Below are 26390 nucleotides of genomic sequence, written 5' to 3'. Positions count from 1 at the left end.
CATTGCAGCCACCTTGACTGGCTTTCTCTAGTGTTGCCCAGTTTAGTCTACCCTCTAAACTCCCTTCGTAAGAAAATCTGATTATTTTGAGGACTCACGTAATTTTTTACAACAGTTTTGTTGAAATATAATACACGTACCATATAATTCACCCTTTTCAAGTGTACAATTTAATGATTTTGGCATATTCACAGAGTTGTGCAACCGACACTATAACTAATTTTAGAACCTTTTTATCACTGCAAAGAGAAACTCCATACTCTTTAGACATCACTTTCTAATGCCACCATCTTCCTGTGCTTTCCCCACCGAGCTCTAGTCAACCACTCATCTACTTTCTGTGTTTAGCAATTTGCCTATTCTGGACATTTCATGTAAGTGCAATCATGTAATACGTGATCTTTTGCAATATGTGGCTTCTTTCACTTAGCATGATGCTCTCAAAGATCTATATTGTAGCATGTATCAATACTTCATTCCTTTTCTTAGCCAAATAGTTCTTTTACCACATTTCATCGATTCAGCATTAGATAGACATTTGAGTTGCTTCCACCTTTTGTCTGTTATGAATAATGCTGCTCTGAACCTCATATAAACTTTAAAATGAGTTTGTTAGATTTGAGTAAAATTTCTATGGAGATTTATGGGGCAGTGGCTTATGCCTGTAATCCCAACAATTTGGGAGGCCAAGGTGGGCAGATCACTTGAGGTCAGGAGTTTGAGAGCAGATGGGCCAACATGGTGAAACCCATCTTTAATAAAATACAAAAATTAGCCAGCCGTGGTGGCGTGCGCATGTCATCCCAGCTACTCGGGAGGCTGAGGCAGGAGAATCGCTTGAACCCAGGAGGTGGAGGTTGCAGTGAGCCGAGATCACACCACTGCACTCCAGCCTGGGCGACAGAGTGAAACTCCATCTCAAAAATAGAAAACAGGTAAAATTTATATGGAGATTTTTGTTGCAATTACCTTAAATTTATAGATAAATTTAGGAAAAATTTAAGTTTTTTTACAGGAAACTTGTTGTGGAGGTTTTTCGCATTAATTTAGCACTTATTTATTGCCTTCCATAAATTTTATCATTTTCTTCATAAAATTCCGATGCATTTCTTTTTTGTAATTTCTGTGTATTCTTTGTTTTGCAATTTTAAAGGGAATTTTTTCATTAAAATTTTATTTGATATTACATGGAAAAGCTGTTAATTTATGTATTGCTACCTTATATCTAGCTGCCTTGAGGATTTCCCTTAAAAGTGCTCATGGTCTTTCAGTTGATTTTCTCTTAATTTACAGATAATTGATTGCATAATCTATAAATACTCAAAACTTATCTCTTTAAAATATTTATATTACTTATTTTTTAAAATTTTCTAATTTCACTGGCTAGGATGATAAATAATAGCAGCTGTGGAGGCATATATCTTTTTCCCTATCAACTTTAATTTATTTAATTAGGAACAATGTTACAGCCAAAATTAAAGAAATCTAATAAAGAAAGAAAAATCACACTAATCCCATGTGAAAACAAACTTTAAAAATGACTAACATTGGCCGGGCACAGTGTCGCATACCTTTAATCCCAACACTTTGGGAGGCCAAGGCAGGCACGTTACTTGAGGCCAGGAGTTCAAGACCAACCTGGCCAATACAGAAAAACCCCATCTACAAAAAGTACAAAAATTAGCCGGTCATGGTGGCATGTGCCTGTTGTTTCAGCTATTCAGGGGCTGAGGCACGAGAATTGCTTGAACCCAGGAGGCAGAGGCTGCAGTGAGCCAAGATCTCACCACTGCACTCCAGCCTGTATGACAGAGCGAGACTCTGTCTCAAAAAATAAAATAAAATAATGAACATTAAGTTGATTATATATGAATAGAAAGACTGAGGAAGAATATACCCCAAACTGCTATGAGTAGTTCTTTTTTTGTTTGTTTGTTTGTTTGTTTTTGTTTTGTTTTTTTTTTTTTGAGACGGAGTCTTGCTCTGTCACCCAGGCTGGAGTGCAGTGGCCGGATCTCAGCTCACTGCAAGCTCCGCCTCCCGGGTTTACGCCATTCTCCTGCCTCAGCCTCCCGAGTAGCTGGGACTACAGGCGCCCGCCACCTCGCCCGGCTATTTTTTTGTATTTTTTAGTAGAGACGGGGTTTCACCGTGTTAGCCGGGATCGTCTCTCGATCTCCTGACCTCGTGATCCGCCCATCTCGGCCTCCCAAAGTGCTGGGATTACAGGCTTGAGCCACCGCGCCCGGCCGAGTAGTTCTTTTAAGGGTATGTAATTCTACATACAGGAACAAGGAGAGACAGGGGGACCCGCCTTCCACTTTGTGCACATCTGTATAGCTTGTCTATTTGCAATTAGCATTTTCTACTTTTATAATTTTACAATGCATCCTAGAATAAATCCAAAGAGTACAAAGTGTGTAGTGACTTGTGTTTACATATAAAGATTGAGAGGTATGCCTTTTTAATGGCTAAGGTGTAAGGTCTGTTCACGAAGTTCAATCTCAACTCTGTTAGAGAGTTAAAGATTGGATAGAAGGAAGGAAGGGAGGGAGGGAGGAAGGGAGGGAGGGAGGAAGGAAGGAAGGGAGGGAGGGAGGAAGGAAGGGAGGGAGGGAGGAAGGAAGGGAGGGAGGGAGGAAGGAAGGAGGGAGGGAAGGAAGGGAGGAAGGAAGGAGGGAAGGAAGGAAGGGAGGAAGGAAAATGGATAGATAAAAATGTAGATATAGATATATACCCACTTACTGTTAAAACTTACTGTCCAAACACAAAAAGATGACCACAAGAGAGAAATAGGTACAAAGAAAAGCTTTACAAATTACACAAGTCAGAATTCCAGGGCAGGACAATTGCTGCTTATTATCTGCTTCCTAGGGTGGCTAGGAAAATGTGAATGAGGCAATTAGTTCATGGTTGAAGAGAATGTTAATTGCTCTCTAATGTCATCAGATCTTGATGATTTCCTGTCAAAAGTTCTTCCTTCTGAGACACTGTGGGGGAGTTTAGCAATCATAGAAGGGCATCTATGTCATTTGTCCCAGTATTTAGGGTGCCGCATAAATGACAGTAGTGCCATATCTTATTGTTTCCTGCATTTTGGAATGTGACTAATGTACATTTTCCATTGTTCCCTTCCAGAATCTCCAATGAACACTCACCCAAACTCCAGATCCGGAGTCATAGTTACCTGAGGGCAGTGAGTGAAGTCTCCATCAACCGGAGCCTGGACAGCCTCGACCCTGCAGGCTTGCTCACATCACCAAAGTTCCGCTCCAGGAATGAGAGCTACATGCGAGCCATGAGCACCATCAGCCAGGTGAGGGCCGTCAGGGCAGCAGTGGTCAGGAGCCATTAGTGGCAGGAAGGTTAGCGAGAACTGAGAGGGCGTGAGTTAGGGAGGCAGTCGCTCACCCAGGAGACCATTGGGTCCTCAGACAGGAGGTCCAGTCAAGTGGTGCAAAGAGCATGCCATGTGTTCAGCCACAGTAAGCCCCCGGTATCAATGGTCTGCCAGGAGGTGGGGCCCTGTATAGGTGGATAAAGCACAATGAAGAGGGTCCTTGGAAATTCACTTGAGATCAGGAGTTCAAGATCAGCCTGGCCAACATGGTGAAACCCTGTATCTAGTAAAAATACAGAAGTAAGCCTGACATGGTGGCACACACCTGTGATCCCAGCTACTCTGGAGGCTGAGGCGAGAGAATCACTTGAAACTGGGAGGCGAAGGTTGCAGTGAACCGAGATCATGTCACTGCACTCCAGCCTGGGTGACTTAGTAAGACTCTTTCTCAATTAAAAGAAAAGAAAAAAGAAAAAAAAAAAAAAAGAAAACTTTGACTTTTAAGCAAGCAAGAGATATGAATCTAACTTTGATGTAGGATAATTAATCTGGCAAAAAAAACATAGGAAAGATTGGAGAAAATGAGAAACTAGAAGCAGAGAGGCTAGTTTGGAAGACACTGTGATCATCAAGGTGAGAATTAATGTTACTGATGGTGGTGGTGACCATAGTGGTGATGTTGGTGTGTTGGTGATAATGATGGCAGTGATGGTGATGATAGTGATGGTGATGGTGATGATGGTGATGGTGTTGGTAGTGATGGTGGTGGTAGTGATGGTGATGGCAGTGGTAGTGGTAGTGATAGTAATGGTGATGGTGGTGGTGATGGTCGTGGCAGTGATGATGGTGATGGTGGTGACAGTGATGGTAACAGTAATGGCAGTGGTGATTGTGATGGTGGTGGTGGTGATGTGATGATGGTGGTGGTGATGGTGGTGGTGGTGATGTGGTGGTGGTGGTGATGATCATAATGGTGGTGGTGGTGATGGTAACGGGTGGCAGTGGCGGTTGTGATAGTGATGGTGGTGGTGGTGGTGGTGATGGTGATGGTGGTAACAGTGATGATAGTGATGGTGATGGTGGTAATGATGGTGGTGGTAATGATGGTGATGGCAGTGGTAGTGGTAGTGATAGTAATGGTGATGGTGGTGGTGATGGTAATGATAATGAGTTATAATAATGAGTTATGATCACACCACTGCACTCCAGCCTGGGCAACAGAGCTAGACCCTATCTCTTAAAAGAGACAGAGAAAGAGAGAGAGAGAGAGAGAGAGAGAGAGAAAACAGAGAACATAAATCAAGAGTTAGAAAGAATTAAAGAGAAATTGACAAATATCAAAAACAGACCAAGAACATTAGACATACAGATAATAGAAGTCCCTTCAGAAGAAAATCAATGGAACAGAAAAAGTAAGAAAAACAATGAATTTTTTTAAACTTTCCTGAAATAAAAAGTTGAGTTGGAGCTACATAGTGGAAGAACATACCATGTAAACACACCATGTACCTGAGAAATTGACCCAAAGCAATCAACATCAGGGCATATTCTGGTAAAATTACAAGACTTTAAAGAATTTTTTAAAAAACACTTTGAATTTCTAGACAAAAAGAGCAACTGACTTAATAAAATGAAAACTGAGTTACCATTGGACCCTTTAACAACAATGGTTTATGCTGGAAGAAAATGATGTGTGTAGCATTTTAATACACTCAAGGAAAAATATGTGAATCAAAGATTTTTATATCTAGAAAAACTGACTTTCAAGTATAAAAGGTACAAACTGTTATAAGCATGGATGCATGCAAAGAATATTGATTCCATGAACACATTCTGAGAAATGCACTAGACAATGAGCTCTAAACCAGCCATATGAATGAGCAGACATAAGAACTACAGATGCTCCTCTACTTACTTCCCTGATAGACCCATTGTAAGTTGAAAATACCATAACTCAAAAATGGGCATTTTGTAAACATGATGGATGTGAAAACAAAAGACACAATATCCAAAAAACGCTGGACTGGCAACACAGTACACTTTGGAGTATCAGTTGTTTACCCTTGTAATTGCATGGCTGAGCACCTACCCAGAATCTCGAGATAATACTAAACCACATATCAACAGCCCAGAAAAAGATCTAAATTCAAAATTCAAAGTACAGTTTCTACTGAATACATATCAATCTTGTATCATCATAAAGTAGAAAAAGCATAAGTCAAACCATCATTAGTCATGGACCACCTGTAGTAGCAAACATTAAACACAATTATGTGTAGAACTAAGACTAAATGAGCATTCACTGGTTGGGGAGCATAATAGGTTTATTTGCTCTGATGATATAAATACAGCACAATTATTTAAAAATGAGAAAAGAATAGAGGGACCACATATAAAATGAAATTGTTAGCTCTTTAATCATATGTGGGCAGGGGTAGTATTAGTAATGTTTTCTGTGCGTATATTATGGGATAAAGTAAATGGATAGTTATAGAATATTCCAATTCCATCATCTCCTGTGTCCTTGAGAACCAAGATTCTCAGTATGGAATAAATATCTAAGAATAAACATATATAGAAGAGGTTGCATAAGAACCCTATAGTATTTATATCCTAGTTCTTCCCACTGAAAAGACCTAAGAACAGTGATTAACCCAGTAGCAATGACAGCGTATCTTCCTAGTACCCAGATTGTGTTCTTGTGAAACCATTTCCCACTAAAAAAAGAAAGGGCTTTTCAGAAACATACTGATTCCAGGACTGGGCAGGAAAGGTTTAAGTGGAGTTTAGAATATTTTGTCATACCAGATATCAAAGAAGTTCTCAAAGATTACTACTTTCATGTCAAAAAGACCCCCAAACCAACCTAAAAGGCTCCCACTGATGAAAGATGGCACAAATTTGAGTTCACTAAGGATAATTATTTCAATTAACTGAAAACCATCAAATATTTTTAAATCTATGAGTTAATGTGATATTTTTAAAAACTGATTACATATGGAATATAAGAGAAAAAAACTTTATCTTGAAAATTAGTAAATAAAGAGGGGAAATCAGGCATTTATCCTACCATTGCTATATGAACTAAATCATTAAGTAAACAAGTAATGTGTAAGAGAATATTCCAACTAGTAGTTGTAAAAGTAATTATAGAATATTGCATTTTACAACTCCCAAGGACTAACAGATCTAGGCATTGAGCATAGATAACTCCTAACAACATAAAAGACAGACAAACTAGACATAATGTGCCTCCTGATGAAATAAGCACATGACCTCTAGCCTTGCCAGAAAGATTGAACCTGCATCTGATCAAATCTCTGAATCTGGATTCCAATTTTCAGGCAATACAAAATACAGAGGAACATGATGAACTCCACCATGAGTATGAAATCAGCAAAATCCAGACTACGGGAACCTCTATGGGGCAAACAACCTAGATTCTCAATAGATAAATCAAAATAAGTGTATGTTAAAGGTGAATTTTAAAATCTATCAGATTTTTTAAATGGGTAAGACAAACCAGAGCCCAGGGATGCACACTTGGGTGAAAAAAAAAAAAAAAACATAAAGAAATGCACGAAAGTAAACGCAATAAAACTCAGGGTATTAGTTAAGTACTATTAGAGAGACAGCAGAGATTGTGAATATTGGGGCATGTGGAGGGCTTCTAGGGTGTCTGGAAAAGTTTTGTTTCTTGATCTGGGTAGTGGTTCCAAGGTGTTTGCCTTATTATAATTCATTAAGTTATATATTTATTTTGTATGGTTTTCTGTATCTGTGTATAATGAAAATAAAAGGATAAAAGGGAATGAAGAAGAATTCTATGAAGAACATAAGTTTAGCCAGGAGCCATAGTTCACACCTGTAATCCCAGCACTTTGGGAGGTGGAGTTGGGAGGATGGCTTGATGGCTTGAGACCAGCAGTTTGAGACCAGCCTGGGCAACATGGCGAAACCCTGTCTCTACAAAAAAAAAAATAGCCAGGCATGGTGGCGCAGACCTGTAGTCCCAGTTATCCAGGAAACTGAGTCAGCAGGATTGCTTGAGCGCAGGAAGTTGAGGCTACAGTAAGTCTTCTTCGTGCCACTGCACTCCACCCTGGGTGACAGAGCAAGACCCTATCCCCAAAAACAAAAAGAAAAAAAGAATGTAAGTTTAACCTAGAGGGTTAAGGAAAAAAACCAACAAGTTGCAGAATTATATTTACTATGTAATTCAAGTTTTATACAAAGTAGAAGAGGGGACATATATACTATCTAGAAAGATAGTCATCCGAGTTTAATGGTTGTTACCTTGACAGAGATAGTTTGCTATCTCTTTGTAAAGTTTGGTATGTTGATTAAAAGGGGGAAAAAATGAATAAATTATATACATATATACATATATTACATATGTCTATATATACACCCATGCATGTGCAGATGTATATAGACATACACACATATATATTTGCTTTATTTTTGGCTTTGAAATAATTGCAACCTTAAAAAAGAGTAACACATGTAATACAAAGACTCCTGTATATCCTTGACCCAGATTGAAATGTATGGATTGTTGAGATATTGGCTCACTTGCTCAGTCTTTCTCTCTCTCGCTCCATTTGATAGCTGCAGATACATTCCTTTACCTCTAAATGTATGTCCATGTATTTCTTTAAAAACAAGGATATATAGAGATATAATTTTCTAATATGGACACACATAGTTATTATCCTGGAAAATGTGCAGGGATTTCACATAACAAATTAGATGAAGAATGTGAAAATAGCATTTTTAAACTGTAAAGAATTATTATTAAACAATGCATGTCTCTTTCTATTGATATGCCTTAAGGTAATTGGTCACTTTTATCTGAAGTTTAAATAAATTAGTCATTACCGGAGCACAACTTCAGATAATACAAAATGAGGAGACAGCCAAAAATTGTAATAGTTTTCAGTAAGCGTTCAAAACCCAACTGTAGTTTAATTTGTTTAATTCTCAGTGCCTCATGAATTTGATATTAGGAAAATACAGATAAGATGTCCTGGAAGGTAACAGAAAATTGAGAATGCTCCCAAATCTCTAGCAAGTCAACTAAAAAGTGAGAAGTTACTGGAACATCTAGTCAGGAATGTTGTTTCTTAAGTGGGGCTCAAACCTAATATAAGTTATATACAGGAGGAATATAAATCAATAAAAACTTATTCTTCAAAAAAAGAGGGCCCCCATTTCAAAGATTTTTTTCCAATTACACCAAATATTTCTGTAGCAAATTTTAAAAATACATTAATAAACAATTTATGAATCATATCAGCTTTTTTTGTTGTTGTTCGTTTGTTGAGACAAGATCTCTGTTGCCCAGGCTGGAATGCAGTGGTACAATCAGGGCTTCCTGCAGCCTCGACCTCCCAGGCTGAAGTGATCCTCCTGCCACAGCCTCCCAAAGTAATAAGTGTGAGCCACCACACTCAGCCCATATGGGCTTTTTGTAAAGAAGACTGAAACTGGTAAACAGTTTGAAAATCTTGATGGCGCTTTTCAAGATTTTGACATATCTGAGTTTAGTCTATTTTTGTGAAAAATGTGAGTATCTTGCCAGAAAATATAGGGCATGTTTCCATACCTTGCACTAGATTAAGCTTGACACTGAAATTATTTGACAAACTAGTTACTTCAAAAGGCACTGTAAAAATACTCGTTTCTAAAATGTTTGTGCTAAAAAGTTATACCAAAATACATGAACTCTGACAATGGACTGATAAAATTCTTCTTCAAATTTGCGTTTATAAATAAGAACATCATGCATTGGAATAAGCCCCACATTTCCTTGCATTCTACAAACAATGCCCTTTTTCTTTAAAATGTAATCAAGGCTGATGGTGACAGCTCATGCCTGTAACCCTAGCACTTTGGGAGGCCCAGGCGGGTGGATCACTTAAGGTCAGGAGTTCAAGACCAGCCTGGCCAACATGGCGAAACCCTGTCTCTACTAAAAATACAAAAAAAAAAAAGGAACCTATTTTTGGAATTATAAACTGGATGCCATTCAATTATAGCCTGTAACAGAAAGGAAATAAAATGCATTTGAGCTTAACATAACCAGACGCTGCTTTTTCTTCTGGGGATTGAAGTTCGCAGATGCTTGGAGAGGTTGGTCCTCCACCAGGTGGAGGCGAGTGTCTCAACGCCTGTGTCTGTCCGCAGGTGAGCGAGATGGAAGTGAACGGGCAGTTTGAGTCTGTGTGCGAGTCCGTGTTCAGCGAGCTGGAGTCGCAGGCGGTGGAGGCGCTGGACCTGCCCATGCCCGGCTGCTTCCGCATGCGGAGCCACAGCTATGTGCGGGCCATCGAGAAAGGCTGCTCCCAGGACGACGAGTGCGTGTCCCTGAGGTCGTCCTCGCCACCGCGCACCACCACCACCGTTAGGACCATCCAGAGCAGCACGGGTGAGTGTGCAGGCCCGCAGCCAGCCTGGCCTCTGTGCTGGCTACGGCATGACTGTCCCCAAAGACTGTGCCCTTGCTGTCATCATGCATAGTTGCCAGGAACAAGATACCACCCATGTCCTACAAACCAAAGGTTTTTCTTCCCTATCTGCCTCTATCCCCACCTCTGGCCACTCTCCCACACCTCCTTCCCAACTCCATCTCTGGCACCCACAGGGGAAACTGCAACTACAGCACCATGAGGGAGGGACAGCGCAGCCCAGCGGGGAGGGACTTCCAAAATGCCCACACAGGTCCTAGGAGCTGATCCCTGCCAGCTCCTACTCCCAGTGATTAGGCTTGGCCTTTTAGGGCTGTGACCCTAAATGAACCAGACACCCTACTTATGACCCATCACAGAATTGAAATGACTGTTTTATTCCAAGATAGCCACAAAGTGACTATCCCAAAAGACCTGAAATATCACTGTGAGAAATAAGAAGGAAGAAATGGATGACCCGTAATATCGATCGCACATTTTATGAGTTTTATTTTAACAGAAAGCAGATTTATTTCACTATTTTAAAACTTCTATCTATCCCGTATAAATAGCACCTCCTTTTCCCTCTAAACTGTATTTAAGTGTGTGTGGTTAAACTGTATTTTTGTCAGTAGATTTTAGGCACAGAGACACAGAAAAGCTTAACGAGTTTCCGTGACACTGGAACCTGCATAATAATATAGCCGTGGGCTATGTATGACAATGTGTGCATATGTATTATATATATAACATTTGAGTTCCAAAAAGAAAATCCCACTGTTTAACTAGGCTTAACTTTATGATTGAACTCAGCATAACTTCAATATAGAACATTCTACAAGAAGATCATCAAACTTAGACTCAAGATAAATAATGATGAATAAATTAGAAAGAAAAGCCTGTGTCAGAATATTATATCATTCCATTTTAGTGCTAGGTGCATCAAATGTCAGTAATTATCATTCAGTCTAGAACTTTTGCAGGCTTAAGAGTTAAAAGGTCCTCAAATCCAAGTTAAAATCCTAGATATATGGAATTGCGGTGATAGTTTTATTTAAAATAAATATACGGGTTAAACAAGAGGAGTTCATTCTTGACCACCGCAGACTGAGATCTCAGTGTTAAGAGAAGAGATGCTTCCAGACCTTGCATTGGCCAGGCAGCTCAGCAGGGAGCCCAACAGCTCAGACCCTGGCTGCCTACCTCCAGACCAGAGATGGTGGATGTCCGTATGTTCTTGATCACTAGGAAATTCTCCAAGAACAGCCACAGATTAATAAATTAAATGAGAGTTATTTATGAAGAGAAAAAAATAATTTCTTTTGAAAAATCAACCATGAGCATGTTTGTGTGTGTTTGCATTCATGCAGTGTGTTTTGGAAGGTCTGCCCTGTCCCTGTAGTGTATCATTATGTCTTTTGGTGTGTCCCATTTTCACCACCCCAACCCAACACACAACCCGTTCCCAGTGTCTGGTCCATTCTTCTGTATGATGAACTCATTGCCTGCTAGTTGAAATCGTTCCTTAAATATGTAAAATGCAGATTCTGGCCCAGAAGTCACAAGGGGTGCTCTCAGGAGAACAGTCAGGAAGGAAAGGGCTGCTGGCTCACTCCTTTACCCTCAGGAAACAGTGTTGCGGATAAAGTAGCAAAAGACTTGGAATGGTTTTTCTCTGCTCACCTGTCGGATTTGGATTTGCGTGTTTTTGTCATTTTACTTATACTTCCTGCATCAGCGCCTGTCCCATGCTCTTCACTCCAAACACACAGGGGTCTGCCCTCCTAAGACATTTCTCAGATACTCTGGAGGCTCCCAGAGCTCAAGCAATAGAGTTGCCAAATAAAATCTAGGTCGTCCAGTTAAATTTCAATTTCAGGTAAAGAGTGAATAATTCTGCTGGATAGGTATATCCCAAATATTGCATGAGAAGTACTTATATACAGAACTATTTGTCATGTTTGTAGTAAAGAGTGAATAATTCTGCTAGATAGGTATATCCCAAATATTGCATGAGAAATACTTATATACAGAACTATTTGTCATGTTTGTAGTATTTTCTGAAATCCAACAAGCCTATCAGGGCAGGAGATGAATGAGCCCTGGGAGGGTGTCTCGTGTTGTTCCATTTTGAATCTGAGTTGAATCTAAAGGGCTTTATCCAGAAATGCTATGTGGGAAAACACCCAAAACGGGGAGAAGTGAATCCAGCTGCAGAGACGGGATCGCATTCGCTTCTTCCTGGGCTCTATGAATCGCAGCCTAAGTACGGAGCCACCTCCACCTGCAGCTCTCCTGGGGAAGGCTCCAGGCTTGGCTGCCCCTGCAAGGATTTAAGGGCAGAAAGGTGTGATTTGCCCCTGGGGTTCGTGATGGATAAAATGCCGAGTGTTTGCACAGGGCAGCTGTACTTCACCTAGAATCATTAAACTAAACATAATGTGTCATCTTCACAGGCGTGGAAACATAAACAGTTTTAAGTACTAAACCATTACAGTAGATTAACTAAGTAAGCACATAGGATATTTTTCCAATATTACCTTTCATAGTTTCTCTATGACATGAATTTGTTCTTTAAAAATTCATTATTTTATGATATGATAAGGGTCTATGCCCTTTATTCTGCCCTTCCTACTACTCCTGTATGCTATTTCTCTCTCTCTCACACACACACACACACACGCACACACACACACGCATTTCCTTCTCGTTTTCTCACATGATCTCGGTACTGTCATATTAATTTTCTTCCTCGTTTCCTTTTTACATTGAATCAAATATAATTTCCTGTAGAAAAATGCAGAAAATTGATTTTCTTACGGGACCTACTAATTTTTTAAAGAAAACACTCATCTATGAAAATTGGGAAATGACTTTGCTCTAATTTGATTGATTTCCCCAGATGCACGGGTCAGATGCACATCTCGGTTTAGCAGGACTTGATGTAGATGTAGATGTGTCCTTTTGCCTCTCTTCTCTGCTCATTATTTTCAGATACTCACAGCAGATTTTGTTTTTACTAAACTTACTCTTTGTCCGGAAAAAATTCCTCATTTTGTCCACTGCACTTACTAGGCAGAACTTCTCTCCACAACAGTCCACATTCTGAATCTTTGACATTTGGTCAGCCCATTTTAATTGCTCACATTTTCAGCAAAATATGCTATTAAATCTTTCTCTCCTAGCCTTGTTCTTTATTCGTATTCTTAAAATGAAATCACTGACAAGAGTCTGATGCCATAGGAGAGAATTATGAAGATGGGCTCAGCTCTAGGTGGCTGCAGGGATCCTCTAGCTATTAGTAGGTGAGCAAGGATGAATGGAGATAGCTCAGCAAATCAGGACAAATCAGGGATGAAGTTACAGCAACTTAAAGTTATGCTTCCTTGGGCTTATTGACTTCTTGGCTTGTCTAACTACGGTAGAATCTCAGGTTCTTTCAGCCTGTAATCTACTTCAAGCACCCAGATTTCTCTCCATCCAATAGACTCAACAAGTTTTCATATAAACCACAGTGCCTGGGACTACTAGATTAATATTAGAGGAGGAAGTATTAGAGCAGTTAATATTACAGTAAGAATATTAGGGTAGGAAAGTAGAATGAAAACATGATTCAGTTAATATCGTGACTGAAAAACAAGAACCCTTGCCTCAGTCATCTAAAATATTTTAGGTAACAGTAGAACTTGATGCTTGAAATACACCCAGACCTCCACTTCAGAGGACTGGATTAGGCCTGCCTCTGAAGCAATATACCAATGCAATTGTATGGGTTTAAGGGGAAGTTTTTGTTTTACTTCCCGTGCTGAATATTTCCTAGGACCTATCAAAAGGTATTATCACACTGTAGCTAGGCAGACTTGTATCTGGTGATATCAGTAGTCTGAATAGGCAGAAACATTGTCTAATAATCATACACAGTGATCTAATTATTATCTAATAATCACACATCCGGCCAAATGCAGGCACACACTCATAAATGTACAGAAAAAAAAAACTTCAAAAAGGACACAAAGTAAATCATTTGCAGTGGTTTCCCAGAAAGTAGTAGGTGGGGAGAGGCAGATGGTAAAGAGATAAGGAGATATTAAAAATAAGTATTTATGACTTTTTATGATTTTAATGCCAAATATAACATTTGAATAGTACTAATGCTCCTTGATAGAAGTAGGCAAACTATCATGATGTATATTCTCTGGGGGGGTTTTCTGTTTGTTTGCTTTTGGTATTTTGAGACAGAGGCTCCTTGTGTCACCCAGGCTGGAGTACAGTGGTACGATTATAATTTACTGCAGCCTCCACCTCCTGGACTGCAATCCTCCATCTCAGCCTCCGGAACACAGGTAGCGGGGAATACAGATGCGCACAGCCATGCCTGGCTAATTTCTTTTTTTCATTTTTTGAGATGGGGTCTTGCTCTGTCACCCAGGCTGGAGTGCAGTGGCGCAATCACAGCTCACTGCAACCTCCACCTCAAGTGATCCTCCTACCTCAGCCTCCTGAGTAGCTGGGATTACAGGCGCATGCCACCACACCTGGATAATTTTTTGTGTTTTTGGTAGAGATGGAGTTTCACCATGTTGGCCAGGCTGGTCTCAAACTCCTGGGCTCAAGTGATCTGCCCACCTTGGCTTCCCAAAGAGCTGAGATTACAGGCATGAGCCACCACACCCAACAGATTCTCTGGTCTTTTAAGACATTTCTTCACTTTGAAATTCCAAAGAAGCTTTATGTAGCAATAATACCATTTTTATAAAGAGTAAATAGGTTCATTTGCCACACTGTTACTGTTAAAGTTTGGCCAGTGTGCTATGTTGTTTTCTTTTTTATTTATTTATTTTTTAATTTTGTGGCAGGGTCTTGCTCTGTTGCCCAGGCTACAGTGCAGAGGTGTGATTATGGCTCGCTGCAGCCTTAACCTCCCAGGCCCAAGTGTTCCTCTCACCTCAGCCTCCAGAGTAGCTGGGACCACAGGCACATGCCACCATGCTCGGCTAATTAAAAAAAAAAAAAAAAAATTGTGTAGATGAAGACTTACTATGTTGCTCAGGCTGGTCTCAAACTCCGGAGCTCAAGTGATCCTCCCACCTCAACATCCCAAAGTGCTGGGATTACAGGTGTGAGCCACTGTGCCCCACCAATACTCTAATTCTCTTCTTAGAGGAATTTCTTAAACAATGATGGAGTTGAACTGTTCTCCTCTCCTTCACATAGTTCAGGAAGGGGAGTAAGGACCCAGGGTACAGTGTTCCCCATGTGAAAGCAGTGCTTACCCTCTTGGATGTGGCTTGGGACCACAGTTACAGAAGTATTTACAGTTTGATGTTTGTAACAGGAGAAATCATATTTTCCTCTAAGTTGAGACACGTTCTTCCATCTTCCTACCTTACATCCCCCCCCATTCCTGGCAGCTCTGAGACGCTTGCTCAAGCCTTGCTTAATATAGCAAAAACAACTAACGTTTTCATCAGCTGAGGTGAGAACTAACATTCAGAAGGTTCTCCTGAGGATTTGGGTCTTCATTCCGAATCAGTCATCTTACCCAGGAGACCACACCTCACCCACCTTCATACACCCCACACTCCAATCCCACACATACTGCTCCCCACTCCCCCTAACACAAACCCTAAACCCTAGGCAGAATGACATTAAGATAATAATTTGTATTTGCAATACGCACAGCAGGCATTCAAAAATGGAAGAAGAAAGGAAAAGCTGCAGAAAAATCTTTAAGTACTCCACAAACTGCACAAGCCACAGATGATTGAATAATCAAGGTAACTTTCCTAGGGAAATAGCATTGCTATTAAAACAAGTTGAGTCATCAAATATTAGCAGTAAAAAAACTTCTACATCATCCAGGCTAGTGGTCTGCAAACTATAGCCTGTGGACCAAGTCCCGCTTGCTGCCTGTTTCTGTAAATTAAGTGTCATCAGACATAACTCACACCCATTTGTTTACCTGCTATCTCTAAACAGAAGTTTCAGCAGAGTTGAATAGTTCCCTCTTTTAAAAGCTGAGTTGAATTGTTCGTGCAGAGTAGTCTCTGCAGGAATGTTTTGGTCCACAAAGCCAAATACATTTATTATGTGACCCTTTACAGAGAAAGTCTGCTCCGCCTGTCTAATTCATTGAACCCATTCGAAGGTAAGGAAACTGAGGCCCATAGTGGTGAACCTCCAGCAGGAGGCAAAGTCAGAATAAGAAGCTCAGGTCTCTCAGTAAACAGCCCTTTGTTCCTCTGGTGCCCAGCTCTACAAATTATTTATTGCTTGAGTATGAAGTTAATCTGAACTTCAGTTTCTTCATGTATAAGATGAGATTACAATGCTGATCCTCTTCCCAGCATTAATGACCATTTTTGGAGAATTCTTAGAGTTCAGAAAAAGCTCACTTCTTTCTGCCAAGCACCAAGTTAATTAATAGATCCTTGTTATAAAGCAGGGAGGCAAAGGTTCAGAAGTTGAAGGGACAGATACCAATCAGAAGCTTTCTGAACAAAGCACCTTTCTTTTCTATTCAAGATAAAATCAAATAATAAATATTCAGATATTGCCTGGACTGGTTCCTTGTCTCCCTGCTAATGAGTTTTCCTTCTTTGAATCTCTCCAAGTGGAACTGGAGACATCGCGTACTTCCACCCTTGCAGGCTCAGATGAAATAAAAAAGAGCAAGATTTATGACACTACCTACTCCTCTTGAGAGGCAGCTTATCCTTGTCCGCTGTTACATTGAAGGAAACTGACAGTGATGATTTTCAGGAGACTTTTGGTTATAACTTTTCCTTTCTTCTTTGGGGCACGCGAAGTGGGATTCCTCTATAATATTAGGAAGTCATAAAAATGCAAAAGTCCTATCAGACACAGAGCGAGATTTAAAATCTGAAGGATACCATCTGCTTCCACCTCCTGCAGTTGTTTGGAAGCGCATAAATCACCTCTTGGGAACGGAGTGCCCACCTTGAGGGGCTATGCCACACAGACAGCCAACAAGCAAGTCCACCGTTGCCCACATTTGGGGTTATTGCATGGCAAACAGTGAAGGGGCTTCCAGGGTTTTATGGCACACTGGCCTTAAAGGCTGTTGTGAGGTTCACATGAGATCATTCATAAGGAAGCATTATGCAAATTACAAATTAGAATGCCTCTACTTTGGCTTTGATTTGAAATCTCTCAATCTGGCTTAGTTTAATAATAATGATAATAGCTAACCTTTAAGCACGTATTATTTGACGAGCATACAAACAGCTGCATAGATTATCTAACGTAACCATAATGCATGCTCTATGAGTTCTACATGGTATTATCATTTAAATCAAACAGAGAAAAAAACAAATAAGACTTAGAGGGTTTATACAATATGACCAGGCCCCACAGCTAGTAAGTGAAATTCTCTCTGTAATCACCAATAAATGCCTTGGCAACTATGGTATAATCTGAAATAATTTAATACAAATCCATTTCTGGAATAAAAGGCCTAGGAGCTGTTTTCTTTCATTCTTTCCTCTCACAAATATGCATCTAGCTTCCTGCCATATTTGAAACCTGTATTTTCTATAACAATTTCTGAAAAATTCTCCTTTTTAAAGAAACATTTGTTCACATATTATTGACGTGGCCTCTCATGTTGGTTTGTCTGTGAAATATCTGTTTAAAGAAAAAGATGTAAAATAATAGACTGAAATTAAAGTAAAATTTTTTTAAAGGCTATAAAAGGAAAATACTCTCTGAGTTTAAAATTTCCTGTTACACTCAGTCGTTTTGACATTATGTGTACTTGGAAGATCAAATATCCAATCCCCTGATCTAGTCATGGTGGTGTCAGACAGCACTAAATGGAAAAAATAATTTTTGCCAACTCATGCGTAAATTAAGCAGGTGGCAAATTCTGTTTTGAGGCTGATGAAGTGGTCAGGTATCTGTGCCCTTGGGTTAAGTGAAAAAATACTAAACTAATGTAATTCTGATCTGACTGGTCTCTTGATTGACCTGTAAAGCAAAGACGTGAACAAGAGCAACTCAGTTACAAAGGTCAATCAGAAAACACAAACTAGAAAAACAGGCTCTCTCAATGTGAATCTTTATCATTCACTTTTTCCTTTATGATACCTCCACAGGCACCTTTTTTTTTTTTTTTTTTTTTCTAGAGGCAGGGTCTCACTCTGCCACCCAGGCTGGAGGACAGTGGTGCAATCCCAGCTTACTGCAGCCTCGACATCCTGTGCTCAAGCAATCCAATAATCCTCTCAACTCAGCCCCCAGGGTAGCTGGCAGTACACCAGGCCCAGCTAATATATATATATATATATATATATATATTTTTTTTTTTTTTTTGAGACAAGGTCTTAGTCTGTTGCCCAGGCTGGTCTCAAACTCCTGGGCTCAACCAGTCCTCCTGCCTCAGCCTCCCAAAGTGCTAGGATTACAGGTATAAGCCACTGTGCCTTGCCCATAGGCACTTTTATGATGGAAGAAACTGCCATTTAAAAAAGACTTCATAATCCACAGTTGTCTGATCCAGTTTGTATTAAACATTAACAAATATGGCAAAGTAATAGCAGTTGGAAACTGTCCGTGTAATTAATACTGGCAGTTGGACAATGCTGCAAAGCCACTTTAAGAGCAACATTATTCAGCTCCAGGTGGTAAATCCAAGACCTGAAGTTTTGTATTTCTGTCTATACCTACTGCCACTGACTTTCTGTCAAGTTTTCAGGGCAAACCTTTCCTGCTGCCAAGTGTCCTTCATTAAGAACAGAGAAGACCAAAATGAATAGTACCATGATTTTACTATGTTGGCATTTGAAACAGTCTCACATTTATTTTAATGACAAATCAATGATCATGTAACTATGACGATCATTTTGAAAGCTTTCTTTGCCATCTGCTGGTGTCCTACTGACATGCAATTTCCACCAACATACAAGAGAATTTTTCTTTTGTTTTACTTACTTTTTACTTACTTTTTTCTTCCAATTATCAATATTACTGAGAATACTAATTTTAATTCTATAACTTCTAATTAAACTTATGGAAGAAAATAACTAGTCTAAGTTATCTCTAAAAATATGACAGACTGTCAAAGTTTAATTAGCTTTTATCCCTAGAATATTTTGTGATTTCAAAGGGGTACATAATATTATTAAACTTAACAGTGATTAACCAGTTTCATGTTGTAGAGATGTAAATCTGACAAGAAGTATCAGATCTAATCAAGACAGAAGTTCATCCTGAATTTCTGGACAGGACTGCCATGCTGTCTCTCTTCAAATCCAACCTTCAATTTCTTTTTCACCTAACATTCCATTACATATTTGCCCCACGATGAAATTTAAAATGTGTGAAAATTAGTGGGTCCACCTCATCCACTACATTGCTTTTGAAACCCTTTCTCTTTTCTAAAATGTTGATTATGGCCAGAGAATCACAATGATACTTTGATGTTTGCTTTTATCATTTTCGAGAAACTTCTTTCAGTCATCTTTTATTTGTATCTTGTTAATTAGAAATGATTATAGATTTATAGGAGATTACAAAGATAGTACATAGAGGTCCCCGTACTCCTCACCCAGTTTCCCCAACAGTTACATCTCAACAATATCAAAATCAAGACATTGACATTGTTGCGATGTGTATGAATAGTTTTTTTGGTTTTTTTGTTTTTGTTTTTGTTTTGAGACAGAGTCTAGCTCTGTCACCCAGGCTGGAGTGCAGTGGCCCAATCTGGGCTCACTGCAAGCTCCGCCTCCCGGGTTCATATCATTCTCCTGCCTCAGCCTCCTGAGTAGCTGGGACTACAGGCACCTGCCACCACACCCGGCTGACTTTGTATTTTTAGTAGAGACGGGGTTTCACCATATTAGCCAGGATGGTCTCAATCTCCTGACCTCGCGATCCGCCCGCCCCAGCCTCCCAAAGTGCTGGAATTACAGGTGTGAGCCATGCGCCCGGCCGAATAGTCCATCATTTTATCATGTGTAGATTTCTATATCTACCACTATAATCAAGATGTAGAACCATTCCGTCACCACAACGATCTCCTAGTATTCACATTTTGCCAGTTGGGTGAAGTATAGAAACCTTACCTCCCTTCAAAGTCTCTTTGCCCTCTCCCACTTAAAATTATCTTCAATATTTCCTACACATACATGAAGAGTCACGTTGCACAATGTTATACTTTTTGATTCAAATGTCAAATATAATTTAGAAACTTTTAGAGAAGGAAACTCTATTGGATTTGCCCGTATTTTTTTCCCAAATTGTCAAATTTGAGAAATTTTCAGCCATTATTTCTTTTTTTATTTTTTATTTTTATTTTTTATTTATTTTTAAATTTATTTTTATTTATTTATCTATTTATTTTTTTTTTTTTTTTTTTTTTTTTTTTGAGACAAAGTCTTGCTCTTGTTCCCCAGGCTGGAGTGCAGTGGCGCGATCTCGGCTCACTGCCAGCTCCGCCTCCCGTGTTCAAGTGATTCTCCTGCCTCAGCCTTCTCAGTAGCTAGGATTACAGGCGCCTGCCACCATGCCTGGCTAATTTTTGTATTTTTAGTAGAGACGGGGTTTCACCATGTTGGCCAGGCTGGTCTCGATCTCCTGACCTCAGGTGATCCACCCGCCTCGACCACCCAAAGTGCTGGGATTACAGGCGTGAGCCACCACACCCGGCCATCTTCAGTGATTATTTCTATGGCTACTTTTTCATCCCCTTCTTCTGAGATTCCAGTGACAAAAATGGCCACAATTCTCTCAATGGAGGTTTTGAGCAGGGTGGTTTCCTTAGAGGCGGATAGGTGGGTAGGCACTGTTTCATCTCCATCATATAACATTATCTGCTTGTTGAATACAAAAAATATTTCTTCCACGCATTCTAGAAATGCCCCCATCAAATATGACCCAACTTTCACATGGACAGCTGCAAATGGGAGACCAAAGTTACACTGAGCCACTGTACCCAGCACACGGTGCCTCTTATTGGTATAAGACCATGCCTGGCTGATTTTTTTTATTTTTAGTGGAAACAGGGTTTCACCATCTTGGCCACGCTGGTCTCAAACTCCTGACCTCCTGATCCACCCACCTCGGCCTCCCAAAGTGCTGGGATTACAGGTGTGAGCCACTGCGCCGCCCCTTTTCTGGTTTTATTGATAATGCATTTACCGTATCCCTTTAAATGAAAAGAATGTTGACATAAATCCAGGTTAAAGTGACACAAATTAAAGCAACTTTCTTTTTATTTAAAAATTGGTAACCTGAAACATGAAGAGCTGTTCTCATTCTCAGAAAAAGAGAATGAGAAACTCACAATCCAAAAGCCCGTATCACTTTCTAAATTAGTTAAATAAACAGGATGCAAGTACTTGACCTTGGCACGTAGCAGTCTTGAAGTTCTACCACTCTAATGTAAGATCTCAGCTACTACCTTGGGACCGTACAAGGAGTTACAGACTTTAAACACCAGTCACTTTGTAGCTTTGCAGTGGTTCAGCAATTAACCATCTAAACACAGAATCTATAGTTCTTGTACATAGAATTTGCCCCATGAATATCTGCTAATTGAGAGGTGAGAACATAAGATTTCCTCTGGAAATGCGCTGCTCCAGTGAACACTGTAGCTTTCTGGGATGACTGATGTCTCCACAGAAGCAGAAAATCTTTACTGGTTTTTCAATCACCTGAAAATAAACCACCTCATTACAGAGAGAGTGGGATGGTCACATGTTACCCCAAACCATTCTGAGGAACAAAGTTTCAATAATTTCTTACTTGGAAAAAAAGAACTTCTAGAAATGGGTGATAGCAAGAATCTGAGAGACTGGCAAGTGCTAACTTCTGCAGAGAAAGCCTTCCTTTCCTTTTCTTTCTCAGGCTGTTCATCTACTTCGTGTTCTTTCTCTACACTGTCTTGTCCAAAGCCCCATGGAGGTGAAATTCCTACCCACCCTTCTTTCTTTTTCCCTCTCTTATCTGTAAATAACTTAGTGGTGCTAATAGAACCTCGGTACTAACCTGGTCTCAAATCTCTGTCTATAAACATCTAACTAAAGAGACTTCATGGACTACTGATCACATTTCTAGAGTGAATATAAAACTATGAGAAAATCTATAGAGAATTTGCATCAACGTATATTCTATTTTTTCTAGTTTTCTTTTGAAATGCATCATATTCCAAAAGGCTTACAAAATAGTATAAAGCTGCTAGAATGGAGGTCTCTTCCCTGTTTTGAATCTCCACAAAAAAAGAAGGAAAAAAAAAGGCAAACTCACACTCTTTGCACCAATCTAAGCCATAAGAAACAACCCAAGTTATATGTAAAAATGTCTAAAAAATTTTTGGAAATTTTTTTTTTTTTTTTTGAGATGGTGCCTCACTATGTTGCCCAGGCTGGTCTTGAACTCCTGGCCTCAAGCAATCCACCCACCTCCGCCTCCCAAAGTGTTGGGATTAAAGGCACGAGCCACTACACCCAGCCCACAAATGTTTTAAGAAGTTTATAATAATATAGGGGCCAGGCGTGGTGGCTCACACCTGTAATCCCAGCACTTTGGGAGGCTCAGGTGGGCAGATCACAAGGTCAGGAAATCAAGACCATCCTGGGTAACACGGTGAAATCCTGTCTCTACTAAAAAAAAATACAAAAAATTAGCCAGGCGTGGTGGCGGGTGCCTGTAGTCCCAGCTACTCAGGAGGCTGAGGCAGGAGAATGGCATTAACCTGGGAGGCGGAGCTTGCAGTGAGCCAAGATCAAGCCACCGCACTCCAGCCTGGGCGACAGAGTGAGACTCTGTCTCAAAAAAAATAATAATAAAAAATAATAATAATAATAATATGGGAAGGGGAAGGACTCTGGTATTATATTAAACTAGAAATCCACAGGACATGGGAGCAGTATCCAAAATAGTGTGTTTTTGTACATACACACATAACTCAGAATGTGTCAAGAATTTTTGCTAAGGAAAAAAAAAATACTAGAAGGAAATGCACTAGAATGTTAAAGTGGTTACCTTTGATATTGGAACCAAAATGGTTTTGTTTTTCTCCTTATACTTTAGTTTTCAAATGTTCTGAGGTGTGCATGTTTCACTTTTATAATAAAAGGAAAAAAAATTGAGACAGGGTCTCACTGTCACCCAGGCTGGAGTGCAATGATGCAATCACAGCTCACTGAAGCCTCAACCTGCTAGGCTCAGGCAGTCCTCCCACTTCAGCCCCCTGAGTAGCTAGGACCACAGGCACAAGCCACCATACCCAGATAATCTTTAAAATTTTTTCTAGAAACAAGGTCTCACTATATTGCCCAGGCTGGCCTCAGGTGATCCTCCCCCCTTAGCCTCCCAAAATGCTGGGATTACAGGAATGAGCCACCATATCCAGCCAAGGAACTATTTTTAATGAAGAAATAGCTAGTGTTTCATTGGTTTGGTCCTACTGGAAGCAATAATACATCTCATGTCAGCATATCCTTCAGGTTTCACCTTTTTTGTATTAGTTTTCTGGATTAAATGAAATCTTTTGGATTCGGTGATAGGGCAGGATCATTGGAGATGATCTCCAGAAAGGTGATGCTATGCTATTGTTGTATTTATCTAAGTATATAACATCTTCTAGTAAGGAATTATTTTTAAAAATTAAACTAAATTTTTAAAAAAATATTCTTTCCCTTGCTTTCCTTGACCCCCATACGGGTAGCAAGTGAAGTTTTATAGATTTTTGTAGGGTTTTTTCCCCCTCTTCAGATGTCAGAGGCAGTTAATTTGCAAACCACAGTTGCAGGTGGTTTTTGAAGCAGAGGAAGTTTAGGACAAAGGAATAAAGCTACATAAAACCAGCTCATGGTGTCTTTAAAAATATAAATCCATGCCTTTGTAGTCCTTACTCTAACAAAAGCTCAGTTCTCAAGGGCATGCATTCAGTAGTACCTGTGTCCCAGCCAGAAAAACTCCCCAAGCAATTATGGTAAGAAAAAAAAGGTTTCTGTCACAGCCACGATCTAATATAATAGTGTAAACCATCTGTGTTTTCAGAAAGGGAAAGCGCTTTTGAAAATAGGAAAAGCGAAGTGCTGGGTGGAATTGTGAAGAGTCATGGCAAATCATCATCATCGTTATCCATTCAGAGAGAAAGTGATATTGACAAACCTACGCTAAAAGAGGATTAAGAAACCTTGCATTGTGAGCTGTGTCAAAGCGATGAAACGAAGGATAATGCTTTCTCAGACACCTGTGCACCTCAGTGTAGCCCTGTGCAAGCTCTAGTGGGAATGGTGCTACTGAGTTAGCTGGTGACATTCGTTGCAGCCTGTGCCTTTCCCTTCTCAACCTCTTCCTCGACTTTTCCTTTGCCTTCCCTTTTTCTTAATCTTTTCCAGAGAGAGCTCAAAGGCATTTGTCCATTTCTCACCCATTCTAACAGCTCTAGGGGAAACTTTACGAAAAGTAAAAATAGCCATGCTCACCAGTTCTCTCTTTTCTGACCCATGTTCTTCTGGAACTCTCTGTTTGAGGGAATGTGGCAGGAATGAGATCCTAGAAATAAGCAGCTGAGCTTCTTCCATTCATATGGTTACACTGCCTTGGACAAGACTACCAAAGACTGGTATTTCCCAACCCATATTTTATAGGACAAGTTACTTCAAAGCATTGTGAAGCCTTCATCTAAAAGAAAGAGAAGCTACATCTGCAGTGTTGTCTGCAGAATTTTAAAATGTTACTGGGCGTGGTGGCTCACATCTGTAATCCCAGCACTTTGGGAGGCAGAGGCAGGCAAATCACCTTGAGGTCAGGAGTTCAAGACCAGCCTGGCCAACATGGTGAAACCCTTTCTCTACTAAAAAATACAAAATTAGCCAGGCATGGTGGCAAGTGCCTGTAATCCCAGCTACTCAGGGAGGCTGAGGCAGGAGAATTTCTTGAACCTGGGAGGTGGAGGTCTCAGTGAGCCGAGATCATACCATTGCACTGGGCGACAGACTCCGTCTCAAAAAACAAAACAAAACAAAACAAAGCCCACCTAATCAGTTAATTATTTTAAGCCTATTAGTATGCTGTGGCAGTCAAGCTGAATGTGTGCAACAGGAGGCTTTCAACTCAAGATGATGAGCAAACGGAAGCTTAGATTCAGCCTAGTGCTTAGGATTTGTCATGAGCATTAATAGGAACTGTACATGTTATCCAGAGCCTCCCATCTGGGGGTACATCTCCATCCTTCTGGGGTTGTACCGTCATCCCTTCTGGGATTGTATTTCCATCCCTTCTGGGGCTATACATCCGTCTACTCATGCACAACCTATGGCTGTGTTTGAGAAACAATGGACTATTCAAACCGGCATGTAGTTTGTAGTGATTCTTTCCAAAAATGACTCCTCTAGATTACAGCCGCATCGCGGAAAAACCCTACACTGTCTTAGAAAATCATGCATTGTTTTGCTTTGCTTCCATGGAAAGTCTTCGTAGGATTATATGACTGGACAGGACACCCATATCTGTCTCCCCTGGAATTAATTTCGAATCAAAATTGTTTTTTTAAAAAAGGGGATTAAGAAACTTGTGATGCTTAAAGTTCTTTCTGAAGAAATTGTTTATAATGTTAACACCACACCTCCAGAAGCATTGGAACAGAATTGGTTGATCAAGTCAGCTTCCTAGGGCCCATCCTCTGACTATGCTGTGAGGAAATGTGGGTGTTTCAGAACAGGGCGGAATCCTGACAGTGTCCCCGCTTGGCTGCCTGTTTTCCTATGTAGTCCAACATGGTAAATCATCCTCAAAACCTTTTATTTTTGGATTTCCCATATGTTCAAATGTGGGTACTCTGCATAGCAGTCCCACCGTGGACACCCACTGAACATCTGCAGTGCGCCAGACTCTCCTGGGTGCTCTGTGTCATAAACATGTGTCTTTCTATCACACAAGTGTCACACTTCATATCAGAGGAAAGACCACCAAATACTTATGATTACTGAAGGTACAATCAAGTGGAAGACCTAAAGCAAATTCTGAAAATAGAAGTATAAGCAAAGGCATAATTCATCAATGTGCCGCTTATTACTTCTGCCTCCACTGAGCATACTTCTATCTTATACCATATGCCTTAGTTTGATCCCAAACGGCAATTTGCACATACTCATACTTCTAACTACTAACAAGCCACTGTAACATTTACTCATTTCCCGTTTTAGACTGAAGCCTCCCCCAGATGTACAAATCTTTCCAATTACTGTAAAAACTTCAGTTATCTGAGCGGTGTGTCCACAGGCCTTCAACGCCATCCATCTTGGATTGACCTTGTCCTCATTCTTATCATTGTTTGCTCTTAATCTTCTCAGTTGTAGGGTTAATATCTCTTTTGTAGGTTATGGCACCAATTGCATGTTCTGGAAAAGGCAACTGGGAGTCCAATCAGTTGCAGCTGTGCAAACTGTAGCTCAGCTGATCCAGCTGTGAACAGCAGCAAAGAAGCAGGGAGACAGAGAAACGCTAGAATGGTCTTGAGTCCACATGAACCCAGGTTGTACTTGGTGGTGGTTCAGGGTCTATCCTGTGTATATAGATCTCCCAATAGTCTGCGTCTGGTTTTTGCACCAAGGCAGGGTTTGATGAGG

General features: G+C 40.2%; 1 protein-coding gene across 12 annotated transcripts in view; it reads left to right on the top strand.

The window, feature by feature from the left end:
- DLGAP1 (DLG associated protein 1) overlaps positions 1-26390 on the top strand; it is a 968455-nt gene that overhangs the window by 729877 nt on the left and 212188 nt on the right. For all 12 annotated transcript variants that reach the window (XM_028838188.2, XM_028838186.2, XM_077974916.1 and 9 more), the window contains 2 exons: positions 3139-3316; positions 9530-9770. In XM_028838188.2, the coding sequence (XP_028694021.1) occupies positions 3139-3316; positions 9530-9770 (419 nt within the window). The remainder of the gene's footprint in view (positions 1-3138; positions 3317-9529; positions 9771-26390) is intronic.

This window comes from Macaca mulatta, chromosome 18 (assembly GCF_049350105.2).
Source record: "Macaca mulatta isolate MMU2019108-1 chromosome 18, T2T-MMU8v2.0, whole genome shotgun sequence".
NCBI lineage: Eukaryota > Metazoa > Chordata > Mammalia > Primates > Cercopithecidae > Macaca > Macaca mulatta.
The sequence above is the reverse complement of the archived record's forward strand: the minus strand, read 5'-3'. Positions and strand labels throughout refer to the sequence as shown.